Here is an 18,408-nt window from a genome sequence, read left to right on the forward strand (position 1 = left end):
ATTATCAAGTTTCCATGTAGTTGCTCATCTTGGTGGTGAAATGAAGAGCCCGTGGTTGTCCCTAAGATGTAAATGAGTCCAGCCTTAGCAAGGACTTGGGGCAGCTTTCTTCTGAAGAATAGCACGTGAGTGAGGTCATGACATCAGGGCTCTATTCAAATTATGCCATAGACCTCTTCTATTTGACAGTATTTTCGTGCCAATAGAAGTAGCCCCGCTTTATGTCTTTCCTTCGCCATTATTGAGGGTGCCAATTTATTAGTCCTACACCTTATCGCTTCTGCTGTTACATTCAACCCAGGACTAATTTCCATATATCTGGACTCCACATCTCACCTGTTTTTCTCACTGCTCTGTCTGCAGTGGTCTTCAATATTGACTCATATGTTTTGTATTATAAAGTATATACCCATTCTTTTTTTTCTTTTGAGATAGAGTTTCACTCTTGTTTCCCAGGTTGGAGTGCAATAATGCGATCTCAGCTCACTACAACCTCTGCCTCCCAGGTTCAAGCGATTCTCCTACCTCAGCCTCCCAAGTAGCTAGGATTAAAGGGGCTCCCCACCACACCCGGCTAATTTTTTGGGTATTTTTAGTAAAGATAGGGTTTTACCATGTTGGCAAGACTGGTCTTGAACTCCTGACCTCAGGTGATCTACCCCCCTCGACCTCCCAAAGTGCTGGGATTACAGGTGTGAGCCACCACGCCCCGCCTTTATGAAGTATATACCCTTTTTTTTTTTTTTTTTTTCTTGAGACAGATTCTTGCTCTGTTGCCCACGCTGGACTAGGCTCACTGCAACCTCTGACTCCCAGGTTCAAGCGATTCTCCTGCCTCAGCCTCCTGAGTAGCTGGGATTACAGGCGCACGCCACCATGCCTGACTAACTTTTTTGTTTTTCATAGAGAAGGGGTTTTGCCATGTTGACCAGGCTGGTCTCAAACTCCTGACCTTGTGATCCACCCGCCTCGACCTCCCAAAGTGCTGGGATTAGAGGCATGAGCCACGGTTCTTGGCCATGTATATACCCATTCTTAACAGTCCCTGATCAAAAGATGTCGTGCTGTAGTCATGTTGTGGGGGCCTGGACATATTCTTTATATAGTACTCACATGTCATCAGCAAATAAGGTCCCACAGGCAAGTTCTTTGCAAATGAAGGAGTTATAGACCCTGCCGTTATTCTGTGTGTTGCCTCATTTAGTCACGCCCTTGACAACATGAGGCCTCCTATATCTATGATAATGCTAAGCAGCCCCAACCTCAACCTGAACCCAACTCCCTATGCATGCAGATAGCTCCATAGACTAGTTTTTTGGTTTGTCAGATACTCTTGTAGGTAGGCTGCATACTCCACAAAGTCAACATGTACCTCACCAGCGTTTCTTTGCTTTTAGGTTGTTGGCATGGAGGGGAAGATGAGGCAGCACCTTCTAAGCAGAGCACTTGTATACATATATACAAAGACCAGGGAGGTCATAGTGGAGAAAGGCCTTATGAGTGTGGGGAATATAGGAAATTATTTAAGAACAAGTCCTGCCTCACTGAACCCAGAAGAGATCACAAACACAGGAATGTTCGCACTGGAGAAAGGCCTTATGAGTGCAGCAAATATGGGAATTTATTTAACCAAAACCCTACACTCCATATTCGTGAGAGATTTCATACTGGGCAAAAGACCTATGAATGCAGTGAGTGTGGAAAATCATTTCACCAAAGCTCTTCACTCTTGCAGCATCAGACACGTCACGCTAGAGAAAGGCCTTATGAGTGTATTGAATGTGGGAAAGCCTTTGCTGAAAAGTCCAGTTTCATTAACCACAGGAAAGTCCACTCTGGAGCAAAGCGTTACAAATGCAATGAATGTGGAAAGTCCTTTGGTTATACATCTAGTCTCATTAAACACAGGAGGATTCACACTGGAGAGAGGCCTTATGAGTGCAGTGAATGTGGGAGATCCTTTGCTGAAAACTCCAGTCTTATTAAACACTTGAGAGTTCACACAGGAGAAAGGCCTTATGAATGTGGTGAGTGTGGAAAATCATTTCGCCGAAGCTCTTCACTCTTGCAGCATCAGAGAGTTCACACTAGAGAAAGGCCTTACGAATGTAGTGAATGTGGAAAATCCTTTAGCTTAAGGTCCAACCTCATTCACCATCAGCGAGTTCATACTGGAGAAAGGCATGAGTGTGGTCAGTGTGGGAAATCCTTTAGCCGAAGATCTAGCCTTATTATACATCTGAGAGTTCACACTGGAGAAAGGCCTTATGAGTGCAGTGAATGTAAGAAATCCTTTGCTGAAAACTCCAGCCTTATTAAACACTTGAGAGTTCACACTGGAGAAAGGCCATATGAATGCATTGATTGTGGAAAATCGTTTCGCCACAGTTCTTCGTTCCGTCGCCATCAGAGAGTTCATACTGGAATGAGGCCTTATAAGTGAAGCAAATTTTGGAAATTTTCTTACCCAGGCTTTTTGCTCCTTCAAGGCGAGAGAGTTCACACCAGATCAAGGTGTTATGAGTGTGGCAAATGGGGAATATTCTGTAGCTGGAATGCTAGCTTCTTTACATAAAAGAGTGCTACCACTGAAGAAGTGCCTTTTGAGTGCAATGAATGTGAGAAAGCCTTGGCCCTCTCTCATTGGTTACCAGAATATTTACATGAGGAAAATACCACAGATGTGGAGGCAATATTATTTCTTCTTCAGTTTAACACTGGAGGAGACCCCTTATGTGGATGCCATCTGCCTAAATTGAATGTGCCATAGATCAAATAGCTGCATACATTCCAGGTATGTGGGAACCACGTAGTATTTTTCAACCTGCCCAGGTCTCTTGCTAGACTTCTGTGACTGACAGTTCTCTTCTAAAAAGCATTTCACGGCCGGGCGCGGTGGCTCAAGCCTGTAATCCCAGCACTTTGGGAGGCCGAGACGGGCAGATCACGAGGTCAGGAGATCGAGACCATCCTGGCTAACATGGTGAAACCCCGTCTCTACTAAAAAACACGAAAAAAACTAGCCGGGTGAGGTGGCGGACGCCTGTAGTCCCAGCTCCTCGGGAGGCTGAGGCAGGAGAATGGCGTAAACCTGGGAGGCGGAGCTTGCAGTGAGCTGAGATCCGGCCACTGCACTCCAGCCTGGGCGACAGAGTGAGACTCCGTCTCAAAAAAATAAATAAATAAAAAGCATTTCACCTTTACCACTTGGCAGGTGCCCACAGTACATCATTTGCCTAACTCATCATGATCCAGAAGTAACTTTGATTTTGTTTCATTCAACAGAGGGATTTTTTTAGTATCCTCAGTACTCATTTTATTCTCATTTATTTCTCTCCGATGAGTTAGGCCATGAAACTGACTCATTTTTGGCACAGAGGACTTTTCTGGTAACTTGAAAAGATAGACTGCCTTTTTCAGGGATCTTTTGGATCTCACAGAATTCTTAAGATGGAATTTTCCAGCCTGCCAGTCATGAATCTCAGACAGCCTGCCGCCTATTGCCCTGATTTGTGTTATAATAAAGGCCCTGTTGCTTAAGACACCTTCAGTCTTTGCAAGAGGGCATGGAAGCTCCAAGCGCTTTTCTCATACTTTACCCTATGCATCTCTATCTGCACCTTTTGTACTATTTATAATTAACCAGTAAATTATTTTCCCTGAGTTTTATGTGCCGCTCTATCAAATTAATCAAATCTGGTCATGGGAGTGGGGGGGTCCATGGGATTCCCGGTTTATAGTTCATCAGTCAAAAGCAGAGGCTCTGGGGCTTTGATTGGCATCAGAAATGGGAGCATCAGTCTTGGAGACTGAGTCCTCAAACTGGGGGATGTGATGCTATCTGCAGGTAGATAATGACTGAGTTGAACTGGAGGACCCCCAGCTTGTGTCCACTGGAGGATTGCTTGGTGCGTGTGGAGAGCACCCCGCATATCTGGTCACAGAATTATTCCTTATTGATCATTGTTGTGTGACAGACAACAGAGGAAAAGTTTATTTTTTTCGACAAATATGCTATGGCTTCCCTTCTATTATTCCACATCTTTCTACTCCTGCCATACTATTTCTTTCTCTCCAAGTTTGTTATTCCTCAGAGTTCTCATAAATGGAAAGGATATGCACTTTGTTGAAATAAGAATTTCGTGTTAACCAAGTTTTCATGATAGCCGTGACTTTCACTTAATTATCTCAGAACTTAGAGCTTACTGTTCTCTACTTCCTATGCATTGAGACTTAATGTGTTCTTGGCCATCACAGAAACTTTACTAGCTACTATGTCATTGTCAATGGATAACTCTCTGAATCCATATTAATTACTTTGTAATTATCTCAGTCCTCAGCTGTGTTTCAGAGATAATCTCCAGCCTTCATGCAGATGCTATCACTGCACCTACAGGTGAAATGATAATCAATTCCTAGCAAGGGAGTTGGATCATGGAATACAAGATAATTTATCAAGAATCAGATAGTCTTGTTCCACACCTGCAGGAATGTCAACACTGCAACCACCATGGCAAATATTGATTTAATAAGCAATTACTATTCCCAGATAAGTGTCGGAATCTTAGAAGAAATTGTAATATCTTAGACAATTTAGACGTGATGGAGGGTGGATGATGAGAAATTACCTAATGGGTGCAATGGATACTGTTTGAGTGATGGATACCCTAAAGCCCTGATTTAGCTTCTACACAATCTGTGCATGTAACCAAATCACACTTATACCACACTAAATTATTTAAAAAAAAAAAAAAAGAAGAAGTGTTAAATAGAAAAATGAGGCTGCTTTGTGGGATTGGAACACAATACAAATGAAGAGATAGAACATAGTCGGAGAGACTCAGAGGCATGGTACCACCTTGTGTAATTCCCTTAGGGCTGCCTAGGATCTCTTCTCCATATTGTCTCTCATACTCTCTTTAAAGTATTCTCATTGATAACCAAAACATTCTCACAACATTCATTATAAGAGCCTTACTCGGCCAGGCGCGGTGGCTCACGCCTGTAATCCAAGCACTTTGGGAGACCGAGACGGGTGGATCACAAGATCAGGAGAGCGAGACCATCCTGGCTAACATGGTGAAACCCCATCTATACTAAAAATACAAAAAAAATAAATTAGCCGGGCGTGGTGGTGCCTGTAGTGCCAGCAACTCAGGAGGCTGAGGCAGGAGAATGGCCTGAACCTGGGAGGTGGAGCTTGCCGTGAGCCGGGATCGCAGCACTGCACTCTAGCCTAGGCGACAGAGTGAGACTCTATCTCAAAAAAAGAAAAAGAAAAAAAAAAAACCTTTACTCACATAAAGTGAAGAACAAGAAGACTTTTACCCACAGTTTTTGAGTAGACGTTTAGTGTCCTTAGAACATTTTTGGAGTATGCATTTTTATCCTTTTGAGAACATGATTTACAAATGTGAGCTGCAGGACTATTTCATTAACGTGTTGAATACAAGAGTTAAAACTTCCTGTCCCATTTAGTGAATGGAAAAATACTTAAGTTACATGAATAAAAAGGTCGTAAATTACCAACAGCAAGATAATCAGGGACATAAAACATCTCAATCTCTACATGTTGCTTAATGACAACATGTTTTGTAGGTACATTTTATTTTCACAGTTACTTGTATTTTATTCCCTTCTCGCTGGAAAGATGTCCAGTGATTCTGAATCAATATAGGTGTGTGGGGTGTCATCTAGAAGTCATAAAATGACTTACTCAAATTAACCATGTTATGACCACTCACACTTGCTGATACATATCTTCCTGTAACTTCTGTGGAGAGTGAAATTTTCTTTTTTTTTTTTTTCTGTTTTTTTTTTTTTTGAGACAGAGTTTCACTCTTGTTACCCAGGCTGGAGTGCAATGGTGTGATCTTTGCTCACTGCAACCTCCACCTCCCAGGTTCAAGTGATTCTCCTGTCTCAGCCTCCAGAGGCTCTGTGGTTCTGTGTGGCTATGGAGTCATTCAGGGAGACATTCACAGGATGATTTGGGATTACCACTACTCTTGGAAACCATGGAAATTCTGTGTTAATATTGGATCCTATTTGTATTTGTCAAGCATACTCTGGATATTTATCCACATTTTGGTATAAGGCCAGAATTGAAGGCCCAATATGATGTTTCACTTTGACATCTTGTGACAGTGGGACAACCGTAAAAGGTGTGAGTACAAATCTCATTCCCACTCTGCTCTCTTGGATAATGTATCCTAGCCTAACAACCCTTTTTATCAATGCGATGAGGCAGGGTTCCTGTGGGGGAAAGAAAGATCAGACTGTTACTGTGTCTGTGTAGAAAAAGGAAGACATAAGAAACTCCATTTAGATCTGTACTAAGAAAAATTCTTCTGCCTTGAGATGCTGTTAAACTGTAACCCTAACCCCAACCCTGTGCTCGCAGAAACGTGCTGTATTGAATTTAGGGCTGTGCAGGATGTGCCTTGGTAAAAATGTGTTTGCAGGCGTATGCTTGGTAAAAGTCATCGCCATTCTCCAGTCTCAAGTACCCAGGGACACAATACACTGCGGAAGGCTGCAGGGACCTCTGCCCAAGAAAGCCTGGGTATTGTCCAAGGTTTCCCCACACTGAGACAGTCTGAGATACGACTTCATGGGAAGGGAAAGATCTTACCATCCCCGAGCCCGACACCCATAAAGGGTCTGTGCTGAGGAGGATTACTGAAAGAGGAAGGCCTCTTTGCAGTTGAGATAAGAGGAAGGCATGTGTCTCCTCATCCCTGGGAATGGAATGTCTCAGTGTAAAACCCAATTGTACATTCTCTTTATGGAGATAGGAGAAAGCCGCCTTATGGCTGGAGGTGAGACATGCTGGCGGCAGTACTGCTGTTTGCTACACTGAGATGTTTGTGTAAAGTCAGACATAAATCTGGCCTATGTGCACATCCAGACACAGCACCTTTCCTTAAACTTATTTATGACACAGAGTCCTTTGCTCATGTTTTCCTGCTGACCCCTCTCCCCACCATTACCCTATAGTCTGCCACATCCCTCGCTGAGATAGTAGAGCCAGCGATCGTGATCAGTAACTACCGAGGGAACTCAGAGACCAGTTCCGGTGCGTGTCCTCACTTCCTGAGCGCCAGTCCCCTGGGCCCACTTTTCTTCCTCTATACTTTGTCTCTCTGTCTTATTTCTTTTATCAGTCTCTTGTCTCCACCTTATGAGAAATACCCACAGGTGTGGAGGGCCAGACCCCCTTCAGGTCCCAGGTTGTTATACTTTGTAGTGAGTTTCAATTCCATCCCTACCAGCAGAGTTATGGAAACAAACCATTGCATATTTCCAAGGAAATCATGGACCATTATGCCCTCTTCACCTTACAAAACAATTTTATTTGTGTGGGTTGGGCACGGTGGCTCACACCTGTAACCTCAGCACTTTGGGAGGCCAAGGGGTAGACCACTTGAGGCCAGGAGTTAAAGACCAGCCTGGCCAACATGGTAAAACCGCGTCTCTAGTAAAAAAATAAAAAAATCAACCAGATGTAGTGGTGCGCGGCTGTAGTCCCGGCTACTCAGGAGGCTGAGGTTTGAGAATCACTTGAACCTGGGAGGCAGAGGCTGCAGTGAGCCAACATCGTGCCACTGCACTCCAACCTGGGTGGCAGAGCTAGACTATGTCTCAAAAGCCCCAAAAAACAAACTTTTATTTGTGGGGATGCCAGAGAGGGGCTGATGGTGGGGAAAACTCAGGTGGGCGTGGCCATGGGCATGTGTCTGTACAGTATAAAGAATGATGTATACTTAAGAGAGCGAGTTTGTCCAACGGGCTCAGGCGCTGCCCTGGGCTTTACGTAAGCTTGGATATCGCTATGCAGAAGGGGGCGGACCTTTTTATGTCCGGACCTCGGCATGGATACCTGTTTGTCCCTTTACTGCTTATTGCTGATGGCAGTTGACCAGGGAGCCCATGAAGAGACAAAGGCACCAGTGGACACAGTTTGAACTCTGCTAGGGACCTTGGGAGGAGGATGGGCAAGGGTGGGTGTGTGGGAGAGGTGGATTGCGGTACCTCAGTCAGAAGGGCAGCCTTAACCATCAGCGTGTTCACACTGGAGAAAGGCCTTCTGAGTGTGGAGAATGTGGGAAGTATTTTGGTCAAAAGAATAACCTCATTCATCATCAGTGAGGTCACACCGGAGAAAGGCCTTATGAGTGCAGGGAGTGTGGGAAATCATTTAGATACAGATCCCACCTCACTGAACACCAGGGACTTCACACTGGGGAAACACCTTACAATTGTAGGGAATGTGGGAAATTATTATTATTATTTTTTTTTTGAGACGGTGTCTCGCTCTGTCGCCCAGGCTGGAGTGCAGTGGCCGGATCTCCACTCACTGCAAGCTCCGCCTCCCGGGTTTACGCCATTCTCCTCCTGCCTCAGCCTCCCGAGTAGCTGGGACTACAGGCGCCCGCCACCTCGCCTGGCTAATTTTTTGTATTTTTTAGTAGAGACGGGGTTTCACCGGGTTAGCCAGGATGGTTTCGATCTCCTGACCTCGTGATCCGCCCGTCTCAGCCTCCCAAAGTGCTAGGATTACAGGCTTGAGCCACCGCGCCCGGTCTATTTATTTATTTTGAGAAGGATTCTAGCTCTGTCACCCAGGCTGGAGTGCAGTGGCGCGATCTCAACTCATTGCAACCTCAGCCTCCCGAGTTCAGGTGATTCTCCTGCCTCAGCCTCTCGAGTAACTGGGACTGCAGGTGCCTGCCACCACACCGGGCTAATTTTTGTATATTTAGTAGAGACATGGTTTCACCATATTGGTCAGGCTGATCTTCAACTCCTGACCTCGTGATCTGTCTGACTTAGCCTCCCAAGGTGCTGAGATTACAGGCATAAGCCACCGTGCCCAGCAATTTATTTATTTATTTTTTATTATTTTTTGAGACAGAGTCTCGCTCTTGTTGCCCAGGCTGGAGTGCAATGGCATGATGTCAGCTTACCGTGACCTCCATCTCCAGGGTTCAAGTGATTCTCCTGCCTCAGCCTCCTGAGTAGCTGGGATTAGAGGCATGCACCACCACGCCTGGATCATTTTGTACTTTCAGTAGAGATGTGGTTTCTCCATGTTGGCCAGACTGGTCTTGAACTCCCGACCTCAGGTGATCCGCCCGCCTTGGGCTCCCAAAGTGCTTGGATTACAAGCGTGAGCCACGGTGTCTGGCCTTTATTTTTATGTTTTGTGGGTATATAGTAATGTATGTATTTGAAGATAACGAGATCCTTTGATGTAGCCATGCCATAGGTTATAATCACATAGGGTAAATGGGGTCTCCATCACCTCAACATTTATCCTTCATATTATAAACAATCCAGTTATACTCTTTTATTTTTAAATGTATGATTAAATTATTTTGACTATAGCCACTGTGTTATGGTAGCAAATATTAGGTCTTGTTCATCACTGTTTTTTGTACCCATCCTGTCATTATGTCTTACGGAGAATTTTCTTTTGTTCCCAACAAAACAATGAAACTGACAAAACTGACTATAATGATTCAGTCTACATGAATTTAAAGAGCAATCAATACTTAATGTTCTCAGCTCTGGGTGCACACATTGTAAATCTGAATGATGCCAATGATATGGCCACGTAGATAAGTAAAGTTTAGGAGCATCTCAAATAGTATTTTTATTCTCTGGGGGCAGAATGAGCTTTCTAGAGTCTGATGTGATACCTATTTGATGCTTTTACAAAGAATCAATAGCCTTCCTCCCTTGAGGTGTGAATAGGGCTTTCCAGCAGCCCTCAGAGTGTCACATGGTCTGCATTCTGCTTGCTCTTGGAGGATCCCACCATTGTTGACTGAGAGCTCTGGGAAGTACTTTTCCCAGAAGGCACTAGTTGCAAGGCCCAGGAGGAGGGATTTCTGGGCATGCTTGTCAGGTCAGGGAGTACTGGGTTGGGACTGAGAAGGCACAAGAGGAGGAGTCATCTCTGCTCCCTAGTGGCAGGTCTGAGTTTCACAGGCACTGCCTGGGGTGATGCGTGCTCCACCCACAGTTGATGGCAGCAGCCACACTGAGGGACCTAGCTCAGGTCAATGGTGTGTATTACAGGCTTCACCCCAGGTAGAGTAATACAGGTGGAGGGACCAACAGGTGCAAAGGCTTAGAGGTACATCTGAGCCATGAACATCTCAGAACCTGTTAACCATGTTGTGTCATGATCACCTAAGTTCAGAAGCTTAAGACCAGCCTGGGCAACATAGTGAGACCCCATCTCTCAAAAAAAAAAAAAAAGCCCTAGTAAAACCTGAACATGAACCAGAGTCACACCTGTCTTAGGGGTTGTGCCTTCAGTCTGAGCGTCCTGGGATGTATGGAGGGTTGTGAACAGAAGAGGGTCCTGTGCTTGGTAGGACTTTAACAGTTTCCAAAAGCCTCTCAGAGAACAGACTGGAATGAGGATGAGGAGGACAATGAGGCACTGAGAAGTGCAGTCTTCATTCAAGGTCACAGATGGTAAGAAGGAGCACTGAGAATTGAAATCGGTTAATCAGTTAGCCCCAGGACCCCTGGCTTTATGGTTGTGTAGGGATCAGCGGAGGTTGGATCGGCTGGAGCCGGTCACAGTTGCCTTCTTATTTTCATGGGATCTGAAGACTGAAAATGCTTATGGTGCCAACACAGGGAAAGAGAAAGTGTCCCAGTCTCTCCCTGACCTGACACTACCTGTGTGTTGTCTGAGATTATGGTGTCTTGGGTGTTCACTTGGTGTTTTCCCAGTTCTTGGGAGTGGGGAACCTGTGGATACACCAAGCTCAGAGTCCTGAGTGCCAGCCAAGGACTAATGGAAGTGTTCTTATTTCTGGCAACCAATGGAAACAGGTGTAGAAAGCTATTTTAGGAACCAGTTTGTGCAAATGCTTTGAGGTGTGGCAGAGTTTGGACCTATGTACAGCAGGCATCCATTCTTTCTCATAGGAACAAAAAGCCAGGGGTCAAGATTCAGGCCTGTAATGTGGTTGCCTGAAAAGCTGAGCATCTGTTTTGGAGATGCTGGGATGCTTGGACGGGGAAAGAGGTGGTCTAACCCAGATCTTCATTGGATCTCTCTGGTTGCACACTGGAGAACAGACTCCTGGGTTAATGAGGAGGCGGTGAGCCTGGGGGGAAGTATACCGGCATAATTCAGATGAGTTGATGGACCAGGTGAGTGCCGTGCAGATGGGAGAAATGGAGGAATTCTATCCAACATGGTGAAACCTCGTCTATACTAAAAATACAAAAATTACCTGGGCGTGGTGGTGGGTACCTATAATGCTGGCTACCTTGAGGGCTGCGGCGGGAGAATCACTTGAACCCGAGGGGCGGAGCTTGCAGTGAGCCAAGAAGCCGCCACTGCAGTCCAGACTGGACGAAGAGCAAGACTCCGTCTCAAAAAAAAAAAAAAAAGTTTATTTTGCCAAGGTTGAGGAAGCATGCCTGTGACACAGCCTCAGGAAGTCCTGACGCCATGTGCCCAAGGTGGTTGGGGTACAGATTGGTTTTATACCTTTTAGGGAGACATGAGACATCAGTGAATATATGTAAGAAGTACATTGGTTCTGACCAGAAAGGCGGGGACAACTCGAAGCAGGGAGGGGACTTCCAGGTCACAGGTAGACAGGTAGAGAGACAAACAGTTGCATTATTTTTAGTTTCTGGTAAGTCCTTCCAAAGGAGGCAATCAGAATATGCTTCTATCTCAGTGAGGAGAGGGATGACTTTGAATAGAATGGGGCAAGTTTGCCCAGAGCAGTTCCCAGCTTGACTTTTCCCTTTAGTAATTTTGAGGCCATAAGATTTTCCTTTCACAGATTCTATGAGCAGGAGAGTTGTTTTCTGTAGGAATCGCAGAGATTCAACTTCGCACTCCTGTTTTAGGGGAGCCACATCTCTAACTTCCTTGATTTGCCTTAGGGACTCTAATGCTTCTGAGGGCCTTCACAAACTTAACGTTTATCAGCCTCTGCTTCCAGTGCAGGTATTTTGCGACTGAACGACTGTATCAAACAGTGTGGTAATTTGGATTTTTAGCCTTTGGGAGAAATAATAGTTTTAACTTGAGCTCCCTATTATTTAGCTTTGAGCTCCCCAAAATCTGAAATAGTATTTTTCCAAATTCTTTAGTGATTAGTTACAAACTTTAGTCTCCAAGAATCTCAACACAGTTTCTAAGGCTAGGTGAGACCCGTCCTCTGCCCTAGAAAGGCGGTCTTTTTTTTTCTTTTTTCTTTTTTTTTTTCTTTTTGAGACAGTCTCCCTCTGTCGCCCAGGCTGGAGTGCAGTGGCGCGATCTCAGCTCACTGCAAGCTCCACCTCCCGGCTTCACGCCAATTCTCCTCCTGCCTGCCTCAGCCTTCCGAGTAGCTGGGACTATAGGCGGCCGCCAGCACGCCCGGCTAACTTTTTTGTTTGTTTTTAGTAGAGAGGGGGTTTCACTGTGTTAGAGAGGATAGTCTTGATCTCCTGACCTCGTGATCTGCCCACCTCGGCCTCCCAAAGTGCTGGGATTACAGGCGTGAGCCACCGCGCCCAGCCAGAAGGGCGGGCTTTTTAAGGAGAGCCCCACACCTGACAGCGGGCTTTTCCTGCAGACCCGCCTCTGGGCAGCACCCTCTTTAGCGCGTTGGAACCTGAGGAACTACATTACCCAGAAAGCTCTGCGTTAAAGGACAGCCTGTCAGAGCCAATGAGGACTCGGAAAGGAGGCATTTCCACGTGTGCATGTAGGGAAAGGCCAAGACTTCCGGGGTCCTCTAATAGCGGCCATGTTGATCGGTGTTGAGGGGGATTGCCCAGTTTATGGCTCCTAAATGCTGGGAGGGACCGCGGTGACTGAACCCCGAAGGTGGAGAGGAATCGTCCTCGGTGCACAGAGTCGGCTCTACAGCCCCGTGACCACCCACCGCTCGCGGGCAGTGCTTCCCCAAGTAGTCCGATGGCAGCGACTGCGCCGAGGCGCCTGGCTCAGGTAATTGTGGCGCCTTCTGTGCCCTCGGGTCACCTAATCGTCACCCAGGTCCTAAACCAGCGAGGGAGCGGCTCGTGCTCATGGGTCTGTAGCCGGTACCGGCGTAGGGACACTGAGGCGCTCGCGGGAGGGGTCTCTGTAACCGTCTAGTGGGTTCACCTTGCCAGCTGCCTAGACAGAGCGGGTTTATGAAGACAGGAGAATTGCAATGGAGAAATAGTAATTCACGCAGAGCCGTCTGGCTGTTCGAGAGACAGGAGTTTTATTATTCAAGTCAGTCTCCCGAGCATTCCAGGTCAGAGTTTTCAAAATTAATTTGGCGGGTAGTGGCTTGGGAAGTGGGGAGTGCTGGTGGGTCAGGTTGGAGATGGATTCGTAGGGGGTTGAAGTGAGTTTTTCCTGCTGCTTTCTGTTCTGGGTGGGATGGGAGAACTGATTGACCCAGATTACCGGTCTGTGTGTTGTCAGCTGATCCATCCAGTGCAGGATCTGCAAAATTCCCCAAGCACTGATCTTAGATGTTGGGGAAACCAGCCCCACACCACCCAGCGGGTACCCCGAGTCCGGCGGAGACAAAGGATTTAGAAAGAGACAGAATAAGTGTTTAAAAGGCGGGTCCAGGGGACCGGAGCATCGGAGGCTTCCTGGCGGCCCCGAGGTCTTGGGCTCCGCCCAATTTATTGGTTTACAGGCTCTTTGTTCTTATGGCAGATTGGAGGCGGAGGAAGGAATGAGGAAAAGGATTAATCAGTGAAGGAGAACTCGTGAGTCATTCGATAAGATGTATACCAGCGGCCGTTTCTGTGAATTTCCTTGAGCAAAGGCGTGTGTCTAAACTACTTAAGATCTTTAACTTACCGGGACTGAAACAGGTGGCAGCGGGTTTCAGAGGAGCCAAGAGGTTTGATTACACCCCACTGCTTCAGGGGAGCATTACCTCCCTGAGCAACCTGTGGAATGCCGCCGAGCAGTTCTGCTTTCTGGGCATAAAGACATGTAGGCAATAAGGAGACTTTTCTCCTCAGAGGCCGCCCATGGCTTCCCATGGGTGTCTCACACAGGGGAGACCAACTCAACTGGCACCCCAGAAACTCTCTTTCCCACATTAGGTTTAAAATAGTGATGTTATCTTCAGGAGCAACTTGGGGAGGTTCAAACTCTTGGAGCCAGAAGCTGCATGACCCCTACACTGTAGTTTCTAATCTTGTAGCTAATTTGTTAGTCCTGTAAGGCAGGCTGGTCTCCAGGCAAGAAGGGGGTCTTTTCAGGAAACGGCTGTTATCAATTTCGTTTCAGAGTGAAACAATGAACTGAATTCTTTTCCTAAGTTAATTCAGCCTATGCCCAGGAATGAACAAGGACAGCTGAAAGGTTAAAAGCAAGATGGAGTCGACTAGGTCTGATTTCTTTCAGTCATAATTTTCTCAGTTACAATTTTGCAAAGTCCGTTTCACCTTTTCTGACACCAGCGGGATGCAGTGGGGAGAGTGACAGGCACAGGGAGGGCTGCAGGCAATGGCCTGGAGATGGATGGAGCGGGGAGGATGGAACCTGGGGTCTACAGGCGTCTGTCAGGAACAAAGTGTGAGGTGGAGTTCTTCCTGGTAGAGCAAGGAGGCCAAGGGCTGTGCATTCATCATGAGGACACTAGAAGCCATGCAGAGTTTTGAAGAAAGGAGGGACATGATCCAAATCCAGGCTTTTAAGAAGTTTCCCAGAGGCCAATTAAAGGACGAACATTGTAGAGCGACAGGATGAGGATTTTGGGGCCTTGGGAGGTTGAATCCATTTTGTAGATCTCATAGGTGGTAGGGATGACAGTTTGCACTGAGACAAGCAGATCAGACAACCAGTCTTAGGGTTACCTGGCTCTAGGGACAAGAAAGGGTTCAGGGAGACCTGAGCTTATCTAATCCCGTCACATGTTTGTAATGTCTGCCTCTCCCCTCAGGCACTCCTGGCTGCAGAAGCACTTAGGGAACCCACACAGGGAAGTGGAGGGTGTTCCATTCCCTCATTGGTCCTGACCCCATCCACAGGTTCTCTAGCTTGTGGTGGTTTTTCTAATGTGGATGATAAGGGCATGAAAGAGGAATCGGACATGAGCCAAAAGTTTTGGGACTCTGGGACTCTGAAGTGCCATTTTTTCAGTCCTGTGATCCAAGGACCCTGGAGAATCTCTAAACCCAGGATACTAAGGCCATGGCAGGTTATAGGGAGGTATTCTCATTTCTGTCAACCAATGTATGCACTCTTGGAAGGTTAACTCAGAAGTTGCTTCCAGGTTGTGAAATGCTTAGAGATAAAACAGATCAAAGTCAGGAGGTGATATTACCCCAGTTCTATCTGGCTATAGGCTTCGTCTGGTTGGACCTTGTTGCACAGACTGTGGGTTGAGGGAAGAGGAAGAAAGGTCAGATAAGGCTACTGCCATAATCCAGGTGAGGGTTAATGGATCAGATACATGGCAAATCACCTGGGTCTGGATTCAGGATTCACTTTTTGTAAAGAGACAGCTAGGTTTTCTTTTCTTTTTTTTTATTGCGGAATTTTGATCTTGTTGCCCAGGCTGGAGTGCAATGGCGCCATCTCGGCTCAATGGAGCCTCCACCTCCCAGGTTCAAGCAATTCTCCTGCCTCAGCCCTTAAGGTAGCTACCATTACAGGCACCTGCCACCACACCCAGCTAATTTTTATATTTTTAGTAGAGACGAGGTTTTACCATGTTGGCCAGGCTGGTTTCAAACTCCAGACCTCAGGTGATCCTCCCACCTCGGCCTCCCAAAGTGCTGGGATTATAGACATGAACCAATGCACCCAGCTGAGGCAGCTAGGTTTTCTTTTTTTTTCTCTTGAGATGGAGTTTCACTGTGTTGTCCAGCCTGGAGTCTAGCGGCACAATCATGGCCCACTGCAACTTCCGCCTCCCAGGTGCAAGTGGTTCTCCTCACCCTCCCGAGTAGCTGGGATTACAGGCGTGTAATTACATGGCTAATTTCTGTATTTTTAGTAGAGTCGGATTTCACCATGTTGGCCAGGCTAGTCTCAAACTCCTGACCTCAGGTCATTCACCCTCCTCAGCCTCCCAAAGTGCTGGGATTACAGGCGTGAATCACACACCTGGCAGACAGGTTTTTCTAATGTGGGTGATAAGGGCATGAAAGAGGAATCGGGCATGAGCCCAAAGTTTTTGATCTTGGTAGCTGTAGCCATGGACGCTGCTTCAGCTGAGATGAGGTTGGTATTGACATAATATTGACTGTGGATATCAAGAGGGTTGTTTGACCATATGAAGAATCTGAGGCCAATAAGTGGTGGCATCAAATGGATAACTAGACATACAGGATGCGGTGTCTGGGAGGGTGTTGATACTGGAGACGTCCGATATGTGAAAGCTAATGGGTGAACTACGATAAGTTAGCTATGGGTCCCACTTAGGAGGACATGCTTCCGATTATGGTGGTAAATCTTTTCAGGGGCCAGGAAGGTGTGATTACAGGCTGAGGAGTGGATCTCTTACTTACGTCCCCAAAGGATGTTATTGGGCTTCCTAAAGACGTGAGAGGGTGTGAGTGACCGTCATGGCAGGACATATCAGATGGTAGAGTTTGGAAGGGGATATAGACATCCAAGGAGAGAACAGACAAGAGATAGATGTATGGAGAAGCGTAGGAGTAATTCAGGGAAGATGACACTTAGGACTGGGTCGGTGCCAAAGCTGCAACTATTTATCACTGTCTGGACTCAAACGTTTTGAGAGGACTTTGGAAGTGCCCAGGGAGTTTCATTCAGCCTGGTGCATGTGGGCAGTGAAAAATATGCTCATCTGTGATAGTAGATTTGGTTTGGTTCATAAATCCAGGGGCTGGGCTTTACACTGCATTGGGTGGACAGAGGAGGGTTGCTACAGCTGAGGTCTCAGCTGGTGCAGCACAGAAGTGGGATAGGGCTGGGGATATCTGAAGCCACATGTGGTTCTGTGTGGCTATGGAGTCATTCAGGGAGACATTCACAGGATGATTTGGGATTACCACTACTCTTGGAAACCGTGGAAATTCTGTGTTAATATTGGATCCTATTTGTATTTGTCAAGCATACTCTGGATATTTATCCACATTTTGGTATAAGGCCAGAATTGAAGGCCCAATATGATGTGTCACTTTGACACCTTGTGATAGTGGGACAACCTTAAAAGGTGTGAGTACAAATCTCATTCCCACTTCGCTCTCTTGGATAACGTTTCCTAGCCTAACAACCCTTTTATCAAGGCAATGAGGCAGGGTTCCAAGTTGTTATACTTTGTAGTGGGTTTCAACTCAATCCTGATGAGCAGAGTTACAGAAACAAACCATTGCATATTCCCAAGGGAATCATGGGCCATTATACCCTCTTTCATTTTGTGAAATAATTTTATTTATGGGGGCTGGGTGCGGTGGCTCACCCCTGTAATCTCCTCACTTTCGGAGGCCAAGGTGGGTGGATCACTTGAGACCAGGAGTTCAAGACCAGCCTGACCAACATGGTGAAACCCTATCTCTACTTAATAAAAACAAGCCAGGTGCGGTAGCTCACACCTGTAATCCCAGTACCTTGGGAGTCCAAGGCAGGTGGATCATGAGGTCAGGAGATTAAGACCATCCTGGCTAACATGGTGAAATCCTGTCTCTACTAAAAAAAAAAAAAAATTAGCCGGGCGTGGTGGCAGGCACCTGTAGTCCCAGCTACTTGGGAGGCTGAGGCAGGAGAATGGCGTAACCCGTGAGGCGGAGCTTGCGGTGAGCCGAGATCACACCACTGCACTCCAGGTGGGTGGCAGAGTAAGACTCCGTCTCAAAAATAAAAATAAAAATAAAGCCGGGTATAGTGGTGCATGGCTGTAATCCCAGCTACCTGGGAGGGTGAGGCACAAGAATCACTTGAACCTGGGGGGCAGAGGCTGCAGTGAGCCACGATTGTGCCCCTGCACTCCAGCCTAGGTGACAGAGCTAGACTATGTCTCAAAAACAACCCCCCAAAACAAACTTTTACTTCTGGGGATGCCAGAGAGGGGCTGAAGGTGTGGGAAATTCAGGTGGGCGTGGCCATGGGCATGTGTCTGTGCAGTATAAAGAATGATGTGTATTTAAAGAGCGAGTTTGTCTGATGGACTCAGGCAGCTGCCCTGGGCTTTATGTGAGCTTGGATATCGCTATTCAGAAGGAGGTGAACCTTTTTTTCTTTCTTTTTTTTTTTTTTGAAAGAGTCTGGCTCTGTCAGCCAGGCTGGAGTACAGTGACGTGATCTCGGCTCACTGCAAGCTCCGCCCCCCGGGTTCACGCCATTCTCCTGCCTCAGCCTCCCGAGTAGCTGGGACTACAGGTGCCCGCCACCATGCCTGGCTAATTTTTGTATTTTTAGTAGAGACGGGGTTTCACCGTGTTAGC

General features: G+C 46.6%; 1 protein-coding gene across 13 annotated transcripts in view; it reads left to right on the forward strand.

Moving 5' to 3' along the window:
- The window catches only part of LOC111521130 (zinc finger protein 586), a 31,061-nt gene that overhangs the window by 7,075 nt on the left and 5,578 nt on the right, over positions 1-18,408 (forward strand). For 4 of the 13 annotated variants that reach the window (XM_023184314.2, XM_023184313.2, XM_023184315.2 and 1 more), the window contains one exon: positions 1,398-3,005. The exons of 6 other annotated variants lie outside the window; for them this stretch is intronic. In XM_023184314.2, the coding sequence (XP_023040082.1) occupies positions 1,398-2,443 (1,046 nt within the window). In that variant the 3' untranslated portion in view covers positions 2,444-3,005. Of the gene's footprint in view, positions 1-1,397; positions 3,006-12,714; positions 12,986-18,408 lie in introns of those variants that run through there. 3 more of the 13 variants (XM_023184307.2, XM_023184310.2, XM_023184317.2) reach the window with 2 other exon arrangements.

The sequence above is a fragment of the Piliocolobus tephrosceles genome, chromosome 21 (genome assembly GCF_002776525.5).
Source record: "Piliocolobus tephrosceles isolate RC106 chromosome 21, ASM277652v3, whole genome shotgun sequence".
Taxonomy (NCBI): domain Eukaryota; kingdom Metazoa; phylum Chordata; class Mammalia; order Primates; family Cercopithecidae; genus Piliocolobus; species Piliocolobus tephrosceles.